We start from the raw sequence: 10,724 nt of genomic DNA, 5'->3' as shown, positions 1-10,724 counted from the left end.
TGCCACCACACTCAGCTAATTTATGTATTTTTAGTAGAGATGGGGTTTCACTATGTTGGTCAGGTTGGTCTCGAACTCCTGACAACTCAATCCGCCCACCTCAGCCTCCCAAAGTGCTGGGATTACAGGCGTGAGCCACCACGCCCGGCCATAACCTCTTAATGTAGGCAAATATCAAGTAGGGCATATGAGATTTGGAATATTTACGTAAAGTCAGCATTTTAAGGAACACATAATTCAATAGTAGCAATTAATTACTAATATATGCACCGTATATTATAGCTACAAATGACATTACTGGGTCTATAGATCTAAAGGGTATAAATGAACATTAAGTATATAACTTCAGACATATCTGTACCTTTAGATGAGCTCATTATCTTTATTTTCCTTTCTCCTTCAATTGTTCTACAAAGTAATCATTACAAGCAACTGTCAGAGCTGCCACCATGACCAGGAATTCATTAAAATCCATTTTGTTGTCCTTATTGGCGTCCAGGTCCTGCATTATCTTATCAACTAACTGGGGATCCTTTTGGCACTAAAATGAGAAAGGAAATTTCTAATTCCCAGGCTCTGAGGTTCATGATGGTAACTGAAATTGCATCTTCCTTTTATTTACATTAAATTCCTAATTTCCATGTATAGCGTCTAAAGACACTTCTAAGAGCCTATTGACAGGTAGATGTAAACCAGCCACAAACTCTAAATGAGTCTAGTTCCCTGCCCCGGGTCCGTATAATCCTGGCTCAGACCTAGAAACCAAGAAAAGCAAACAGCAGCTGACCCAAGTGAGTGACTGATGCTAAAAAACATGTACTGGACATCACAGGTTGAGAGCCACATAGAAGAGTATGAACCTAAAGGCTGTCCTGGAATCTGCACCCCATCGGCCCTCAACTGAATATGCAGCAGAAAAGGCCTGACTCACCGAGAATTCCGTGAGCTCCTGTTGCAGGAGCAGTTTCAGTTCCCCCTTGCTGAGCTTGAATCTGTCCCCTTCCTTGGAAGAATAGCGGTAGAAGGTTCTAATTATGGTGTCCATGGCCGTCTCGAGCTGGGTGGGCATGTCGGCAGCAGAGCTGAGCACTCCAGAAGCAGGCCACCAAACTCAGGGAGAAGACACTTGTTCAAAATAAACAGATGAGGAAACACCAACACTTTCATTAAAATAGAATATTACAATCCCCTGAGTCAGCCCGCTACACAAGTGATGGTTGTTAAAAACGTAATAGTTTTTCATTAAGGAGTGTCCCACACAGGCTAGGGCAAGCTGCAAATAAGCGCTTTGCAGGTGAATTGTTTCTCCTCTCTAATCCCTATACCCCCAATAGGTAGCAGCTTCAGCATATTTTGTAAGGCAAGCAGATAACAGGTACAGATTCAAACTAAAATATAAGTGGCTCACGCCTGTAATCTCACCACTTTGGGAGGCTGAGGCGGGCGGATCACCTGAGGTCAGGAGTTCAAAACCAGCCTGACTAACATGGAGAAACCCAGTCTCTACCAAAAATACAAAATTAGCCGCTTGTGGTGGCACATGCCTGTAATCCAAGCTACCCGAGAGGCTGAGTCAGTAGAATCGCTTGAACCTGGGAGGTGGAGGTTGGTGAGTTGCGATCGCTCCATTGCACTGCAGCCTGGGCAACAAGAGCAAGACTGTCTCAAACAACAACAACAATATATATATATATATATAGAGAGAGAGAGAGAGAGAAAGAGAGATAATTTAAAAATAAATAAAAATAAGAAGGAAAATACCTAACTTCATACCTGTTCAACAGATACACAGCTCTGTCAACGGTTGTTTACCAATAAACTGTAAGCATTTATACCTGGAGGGGGAGAGGAAGTTCTTCCCAGCACACCTGCTTCCAAGATGAAAATTGCCAGTGACAAGAGATTCAAATGAAGGTGCCTCTGCTCTGTATTTAATCACCAGAATGAACAGGTGTGAGCTACTGCCCCAAGGGTCATTGAAAAAGGCTGGTGCTCATTGGGTGAATTAGGTGAGAGGGCAAAGAGAAGGCAAGAGGAAGCCTTCCCTTATCTCTCATTAGGGGAGTGTGGTAGAAATGCAGTTAGTTGCTAGGAAGTTGATGACAGGGAAGAACTCTAAAAATAGAGGAGCAAAAAAGAAACACTGTTTCCAACCTGGAGACACCTCAAGAAAGCCAATAGCAAGGACAGGGGAGTAAACTCATAGTAGATTCAATTAACCCAAAGGGCAGTTGCAAAAAAAATAAAAAAGAGGAAGTACTCAATGCACTGATGTAGAAAGGTACAAAGCTGTGCTTCCAACTGTGTAAAAAAGAAATAATATGCTGGGCGCGGTGGCTCACGCCTGTAATCCCAGCACTTTGGGAGGCCGAGGCGCGTGGATCACGAGGTCAAGAGATCAAGGCCATCCTGGTCAACATGGTGAAACCCCGTCTCTACTAAAAATACAAAACATTAGCTGGGCACGGTGGTGCGTGCCTGTAATCCCAGCTACTCAGGAGGCTGAGGCAGGAGAATTGCCTGAACCCAGGAGGCGGAAGTTGCGGTGAGCCGAGAGATCGTGCCATTGCACTACAGCCTGGGTAACAAGAGTGAAACTCCGCTTCAAAAAAAAAAAAAAGAAATAATACATGTGTGTGTGCTGGCAGTTACCCAAGGAGTCACTGAAAGGAAACAAAGCATAATACTAATACTTGTTGGGAGCTCCCAAAGTGCTGGAATTAAGGGACAAGCAGGAAAGGGCAGAACAGACTGGTTGGGAGTAAGACTTCCCAGTGTATGCTATTTTAACTGGTTTTAATTTTTTCAGTTATAGGAATGTAATACCTAATTTAAAAAAATTGAAATAAACCCCAGAGCAGCTGTGCATGCAGGAATCCACCACAGATTTCCAAGTGAGAGAGACTTAATAAAGAAAGAGCCCATGTAAAAACCAAAGCCAGATATTGGCCACTGTGCTTTTAAATGCTGTCTGTTCTCTCAGGACTGAAACTTAATTATATGGAAGGCAAGCCGGCATCTCCTTTTTATTTCCCTTCAACGATTCAGTACGTAACCTCAACCATCACATCTGCCCCTGGCCTTGCTGCCCAAGCCCTCCACTGCAACCTCCCCGCAAGGCCCCCAGGAGGTGTTCACTGTCTACCTAACACGCAGTTTTCAGATTTGAGGCCAGGCACAGTGGCTCAAGCCTGTAATCTAGCACTTTGGGATGCCGCGGCAAGCGGATGGTGAAACCCTTTCTCTACTAAAAATACAAAAATTAACCGGATGTGGTGGTGTGTGCCTGTAGTCCCAGCTACTCGGGAGGCTGAGGCAAGAGAATCGCTTGAACCCAGGAGGAAGAGGTTGCAATGAGCCGAGATCACACCACTGTACTCCATCCTGGGTGACAGAGTGAGACTCCATCTAAAAAAAAAAAAATCAAACTAGTTTTCGTTGTCAAGGTAATAATGCATATGGTAAAGAACTTTTTGAATACTTGAGAGTATGAAATAGTAAAATTCTCTCTCACCATTCCCTACCCTAGTAGTCACCCCTTTGTTAATTTTTTCTGTGTGGAGGCAGTATCATGGTGACTAAAAGCATGAACAAACTGGCTTTAACTCTCACCTCTGCCATAACTAGTTGTGTGATCCTGTGCTGGTCAGTTAGCACCCTATGCCACGGTGTCCCCGTCAGTCTAAATGGAGATAACCATAGCACCTACTGAGAATGTAAAAAACAAATTCTATACAATATTTCTTTTCTTTTCTTTTTTCTTTTTTTTTTTGAGACGGAGTTTCGCTCTTGTTACCCAGGCTGGAGTGCAATGGCGCGATCTCGGCTCACCGCAACCTCTGTCTCCTGGGTTCAGGCAATTCTCCTGCCTCAGCCTCCTGAGTAGCTGGGATTACAGGCACGCGCCACCATGCCCAGCTAATTTTTTGTATTTTTAGTAGAGAAGGGGTTTCACCATGTTGACCAGGATGGTCTCGATCTCTTGACCTCGTGATCCACCCGCCTTGGCCTCCCAAAGTGCTGGGATTACAGGCGTGAGCCACCGCACCCGGCTTCTTTATTTATTATTATTATTGAGGCAGGATCTGACTCTGGTTGCCGAGGCTGGAGTGCAGTGGCACCATCACAGCTCACGGCAGCCTCCATCTCCTGGGCTCAGATGATTCTTCCATCTCAGCCTCCCAAGTAGCTGGGACTACAGGTTCATGCCACCATGCCCAGCTAACTTTTATTTTTATTGTATTTTTACATGTAGTAGAGATGGGGTTTCGCCATATTGCCCAAGCTGGTCTTGAACTCCTGAGCTCAAGCAATCTACCTGCCTTGGCCTCCCAAAATGCTAGGATTACAGGCATGAGCCACCACACACCCAGCCTTATTTTCTTTTTTAAGACTGAGTCTTGCTCTGTCATCCATGCTGAAATGCAGTGGCACAATCATGGCTCACTGCACCTCAACCTCCTGGGCTCAAACGATCCTCCTGCTTCAGCCTCTTGAGTATCTGGGACAGCAGGCATGTGTTACCATGCCTAATTTTTTTTTTTTTTGTAGATATGGGGTCTCCCTATGTTTCCCAGACTGGTCTTAAACTCCTGACCTCAAGTGATCATTCTGCCTGGCCTCCCAAACTGCTAGGATTATAGGCTTTAGCCACCTCACATTGCTGCTGTGAAATATTTAAACGGGTTCCTTTTGAGCTAGTATGAGTGACCATGGCCTAGGGAACTGTTTCAAGAGGTCCTGAGAAAGTGTGCCCAAGGTGGCAGGTTACCGTTTAGTTTATTATTTATTTATTTTTGAGATGGAGTCTCACTCTGTCACCCAGACTGGAGTGCAGTGGTGTAATAATGGTTCACTGCAGCCTCCTGCTCATTTTTTAATGTACTTTCCCCTCTTCAGCTCTTAAATGTTGTTCCCCCTGTGGTCTCGGCTACTCCTATAATTTCAGTCTCTCTCAAGATTATATTTCTTGATCCAGATCTCTCTGCTAAGCTCCAGAACCATCCATCCAACAGCCTGCTGGACCACATTTCTACCTGAATGTCCCACAAGCATTTCAAACTCAATTTGCACTGTCCACTAAAGAAAGAAAACATCAAGCTTTTAGAAAGTTAAAACTACTTGTACTCAGAAATCTCACTGAGGACTATAGACCAAGGTCTATGGCCTGGGAGCATCCCTTCAGGGGGGTTTTGTGCGACTGCTCCAGTAAGGTCTTTAGACAGTGCTTAACACTTTCAACAAATTGCCAATCAGAACATCTTTGAATCCACTTATGATAAGCTCCAGCAAGGTAGCTCAGCCCACGGCTTCTGTACAGGCCTTAGGGGTTCACTACATACAAAGTCACAAACTTGCAGAAGTTACATTAAAGCAGAATCACATCAAGGTTTGTGTGTAAGAGTACATCTGGTTATAGATTACAGAGGCATCATCCCTAACCCTATCAGACGTTATGTTATGTATAGGAAAAGGCATGAACTAGGCTTATTTACCTATTAAGGAAGGCGATGCCTCAGCCAAGACACGGGACTGTGTTCTGTATCCTGTTTTGTCTTCAAACTGTTTTTTCTGGAGAGCTGGGTGTCTACGCAGAGTCAGGGGCTTGTGAAATTACACTGGCAAGCAGAAACCAGCAAATACGTCTTTTACATTTGCTCCTTTATCTCACAGGACTTCAGCAAAACTTACCCCTCAGTCATCTCAAACATCCAGTTCCTTGGTCACACCAGCTTCTGTCATAATTCTTTTTTTTTTTTGAAGACAGGGTCTCCCTCTGTTGCCCAGGATGGAGTGCAGCGGCAGGATCTTAGCTCGCTGCAGCGTCCACCTCCCAGGTTCAAGCAATTCTCCTGCCTCAGCCTCCTGAGTAGCTGGGATTACAAGTGTGCACCACCATGCTGGGCTACTTATTTTGTGTGTTTTTAGTACAGACGGGGTTTCATCATTTTGGCCAGGCTGGTCTTGAACTCCTGGCCTCAAGTGATCTGTCTGCCTCGGCCTCCCAAAGTGCTGGAATTACAGGCGTGAGCCACTGTACCCAGCCACAGTTCTTAAATACCAACTAAACTGGCCCACTTCTCTCCACCATTCTTCACCAGAGTCAGTGGTGACTGACTCATAATTTTTGGTCTCTATTACTGCAGTGGCTTCCTTACTGCTCTCTCTAATTTCCACCATCCCCCTCCATTCTTACCTCTATTCTGCTGTCAAAGAAGCTGATCTAAACACGAATCAACACCCATGCTCCTGGCCATTCCAAGGCCTGGCCCGGCCTGCAAACTGACCACGGTGTTGGGAGCTCCCGTTCTTCCATGCCTTTGCAGATTCTGAGCCCGCTGCCTGGAGTGCTAATTCTGTCTACTCCTTTAAGATGAGTTCAAATGTCATCTCCTCTTGGACATTTTCCTGCTCTCCTCCCAACCACCCACCCGCATCCCCCATCTCTGATAGGTGCCTTCTCTGTCTGCTCCTATTCCCTACCTCATCTTTGTCTTTTTCATCATTGCATTTACCATACATTCCCAATATCATGTTTCTTTGTTTGCCCTGTGTTCCCATTCTCCAAACATCCAATGAGTTCCTTGATGTCAGGGTTGGTATGCGGTTCATCTTTTCATTTCACAGCATTTCACACAGGAGCAGACACAGGGAAGTGCTCAGAAATCCTCACTAATGGGTGGATTCATGAACAAATCAGAGAGGGAACTGTAAGATTTCCCAACAGTTGAGCCTTGTCTAGTTTGACTACCAAATAATTATTTGACTGCCTTTATTCCACATAAAAATTTGCTTCATCAAAGGGAGAAAGGGAGAGAAAGAGAAACATACAGACAGACAATAGTCATGTCAATTAATATAAAGAGTTTGAGCCACATGTGGTGGCTGTAATCCCAGCATTTTGGGAGGCCGAGGCAGGCAGATCACTTGAGGTCAGGAGTTCAAGATCAGCCTCGCCAACATAGTGAAACCCCATCTCTACTAAAAATACAAAAATCAGCCGGGTATGGTGGCGTGCATGTAGTCCCAGCTACTTGGGAGTCTGGGTCAGGAGAGTCGCTTGAACTCGGGAGGCAGAGGTTGCCATGAGCCCAGATCTCAGCACTGCGCTCCAGCCTGGGTGTTGCAGGAAGACTCCATCTCAAAGAAAAAGGGGGGAGAGTTTGAATTTGGAATTAAATATTATTGGGTTAAGTTGTTGAAGTTAGAAGTTATAGAGGCACCAAAATCAGTAAATCTTACAGAGTACATAGGTCTCAGCAGTATTATATTTGAACCATATTTAACCAAAAAATAATTTACTCAGAGAACTCAACTGGCAGGCGAAACTCTTAATAGAATAGACATTGAAAATTGTAATGCTGTAATTTGATTCAAGAGATGAAAATGCGGTCTCTGCATCTTGTGCTCTTGGAGTTTAAAAGCTAGGTAATTTTCTCTTTGTTTCTGCTGGGCTGTGGCGGAGCTAAATATATCCTTGGGTACATGCTGCCCCTTAGTGTCAGGCTCCAGTACTGCATCTGGCAGCCCTCTAATTCCCAGAATGAGCTTGAAATCCTGTTTGTAAAGCCCCTTCTTCTGGGGCTTATCTTTATATAACCCAGCCTCAGCCTCTGCCCTCCAGAAGCCTTTCAGGAACAAAGGCAAAATGTCGAAATGCTCAACAAGAATCTGTCAGGCTAGAGACACAAATTTACAGGTGACATGAAATCCTAGGAGGGGGGACACACCTATTTATAGCACAGAAGGGTTGTCCTGTGTACCTTGCTTGCTCTATTAATTATTTCCATTGTACTTTGTAATTTTGGTCTGAGTTATAGCCCTTAGGGCCAAAAGGTCTGAGATAGTGTGCAAAGAATGGGGAAATGATCAAATCTGGGGAGAGCTTAAAAGAACCGTGGCCGGGTACAGTGGCTCACGCCTATAATCCCAGCATTCTGGGAGGCTGAGGCAGGCGGATCACTTGAGGACAGGAGTTCTAGACCAGCCTGGCCAACATAGTGAAACCCCATCTCTGCTAAAAATACAAAAATCAGCTGGGCGTGGTGGTGCGCACCTGTAATCCCAGCTACTCGGGAGGCTGAGGCAGGAAGATTGCTTGGACCTGGGAGGCGGAGGTTGCAATGAGCCACTGCATTCCAGCCTGGGAGACAGAGTCACACCCTGTGTCATAAAAAAAAAAAGGAGTAAAGCTATTTATAAGTGAGGCATTGGTCATGGGGCCTGAAAGACAGGAAGTATGTGAAGAAGAGGCATCCTGCCAACGAGGGCCCGGCAGACACCCTCCTCAGACTGAGGACACCCCAGGGTATCTAACCCAGGAACTGCTCTGGGGCCAAGGCCACAGTCACACAGGAGGCTAAGTCGCTTCCTCCTCAGGTCTCCCGTGTTTGTCTTTTTATGTAACTGAATTCAAATGTTCTGTCATTTTCCTAGCAACGGCATGTGGAGTCTGTTATGAGAGGTGGGAGGGAGGGATGTCAGAAGGGCGCGAGGACACTTTTGAGGGTGGTGAGTACGTTTATTATCTTGACTGTGGTGATGGTGTCACCAGTGTATAGAGATGTCAGACTTATCAAAGTGTAGATTTTCAACATGTGCAGTTTGTTGTGTGTCAGTTGTAACTCAAAGGTATTCAAAAAAAGAAAGGAAGAAGCTTTCCTAGAATGGTACAACTCTGTGGCAGCAGAGCTGAGACTCAAATCCATGCTTGTCTGACAAAAAGATAAAATCATGCAGCCATTTAAAATTAGAATTATAAAGACTACAAAAATGCGAAAAAGAATTTCAGGAAAATAGTAAGTGGAAATAGCAAAGTAGACATTACACGTATGCTGTAATGGACCTATTTTGTGTACCTAAAGAGGGAAAATGAAATAGTCCTGTGTTACTTAATGACAGAAATACATTCTGAGAAATGCATCATTAGATGATTTTGTCATTGTGTAAACATCTTAGAGTATACTTACACACACCTAGATGGTAAGCCCACTACACACCCAGGCCGTATGGCACAGCCTACTGCTCCTAGGCTATAAACCTGCACAGCATGTAACTGTGCTGAACACCGCAGGCAACTGTAATGCAATGGTATTTGTGTAGCTAAATGTAGAAAAGGTACAGTAAAAATATGGTATAAAAGATTTTAAAAAGGCCGGGTGTGGTGGCTCACACCTGTAATCCCAGCACTTTGGGAGGCCGAGGCAGGTAGAGCACCTGAGGTCAGGAGTTCAAGACCAGCCTGACCAACATGGAGACACCCCATCTCTACTAAAAATACAAAATTAGCCGGGAGTGGTGGTGCATGCCTGTAATCCCAGATACTTAGGAGGCTGAGGCAGGAGAATTGCTTGAACCCAGGAGGCAGAGGTTGCAGTGAGCTGACACTTACCATGAGTGGAGCCTGCAGGACTGGAAGTTGCTCTGTGTGAGTTGGTGAGAAATGTGAAGGTCCAGGACACTACTGTACACTACCATAGACTTCATAAGTAGGCTATGCTGAATTTATATTATAATACTTTTCATGGCCAGGCGTGGTGGCTTACATCTGTAATCCTAGCAATTAGGTAGGCTGAGGCAAGTGAATTGTTTGAACTCAGAATTTCGAGACCAGCCTGGGCAACATGGAGAAGCCCTGTTTCTACTAAAAATACAAAAATTAGCCAAGCATGGTGGCACATGCCTGTAGTCCCAGCTACATGGGAGGCTGAGGGGGAAAGATCGCTCTAGCTTGGGAGGTGGAGGTTGCAGTGAGTCAAGATCGCTACACTGCACTCTAACCTGGGCAAAAGAGCAAGACCCTGCCTCAAAAACAAACATTTTTCTTTCTTCAAAACAAATTAACGTTACCTTACTGTAACTTTTTTGGTTCTTTTTTTGTTTGAGATGGAGTCTCACTCTGTTGCCTAGGCTGGAGTGCTGTGGCGCAATCTTGGCTCACTACAACCTCTGCCTCCTGGGTTCCAGTGATTCTCCTGCCTCAGCTTCCTGAGTAGCTGAGATTACAGGTGCCCACCACCACACCTGACTAATTTTTTTGTATTTCTAGTAGAGATGAGGTTTCACCATGTTGGCCAGACTGGTCTCAAACTCCTGATCTCAAGTGATCTGCCCTCCTCAATCTCCCAAAGTGCTGGGATAATAGGCATGAGACACCACACCTAGCCAACATTTTAACTTTATAAGCTTTAAAAAATATATATTTTTTGAGACAGAGTCTCACTCTATTGTCCAGGCTGGAGTGCAGTGGCATAATCTCGGCTCACAGCAACCTCTGCTGCCCAGATTCAAGTGATTCTCCTGCCTTAGCCTCCCAAGTAGCTGGGATTACAGGCATCTGCCACCATGCCCCACTAATTTTTGTATTTTTAGTAGAGACAGGGTTTCACCATCTTGGCTAGGCTGGTCTTGAACTTCTGACCTTATAAGCCACCACGCCCAGCCTATAAGCTTTAACATTTTAAAAACTTTTTGACACTTTTGTAATAACACTTGAAACACAAACACATTGTACAGCTGTACAAAATTTTTTTCTTTATATTTTTATTCTATAAGTTTTTTCTATTTTTAATTTTTTTTTACTTTGTTAGGCTTTTCTTTTTTCTTTTTTTTGGAGACGGAGTTTCGCTCTTGTTACCCAGGCTGGAGTGCAATGGCGCAGTCTCGGCTCACCGCAACCTCCGCCTCCTGGGTTCAGGCAATTCTCCTGCCTCAGCCTCCTGAGT

At 44.8% G+C, this 10,724-nt stretch overlaps 1 protein-coding gene across 2 annotated transcripts in view; it reads right to left on the bottom strand.

Moving 5' to 3' along the window:
* Positions 1-121: 121 nt before the first annotated feature.
* S100Z (S100 calcium binding protein Z) overlaps positions 122-10,724 on the bottom strand; it is a 53,816-nt gene continuing 43,213 nt past the window's right edge. For both annotated transcript variants that reach the window (XM_017527681.2, XM_017527682.2), the window contains exons 2-3: positions 932-1,125; positions 122-541 (exon numbers count right to left, since the gene is read on the bottom strand). In XM_017527681.2, the coding sequence (XP_017383170.1) occupies positions 383-541; positions 932-1,069 (297 nt within the window). In that variant the 5' untranslated portion in view covers positions 1,070-1,125 and the 3' untranslated portion in view covers positions 122-382. The remainder of the gene's footprint in view (positions 542-931; positions 1,126-10,724) is intronic.

Source organism: Cebus imitator, unplaced genomic scaffold (genome assembly GCF_001604975.1).
Source record: "Cebus imitator isolate Cc_AM_T3 unplaced genomic scaffold, Cebus_imitator-1.0 Scaffold50, whole genome shotgun sequence".
Classification (NCBI taxonomy): Eukaryota; Metazoa; Chordata; class Mammalia; order Primates; family Cebidae; genus Cebus; species Cebus imitator.
This window is presented reverse-complemented; position numbering and strand designations above follow the sequence as displayed.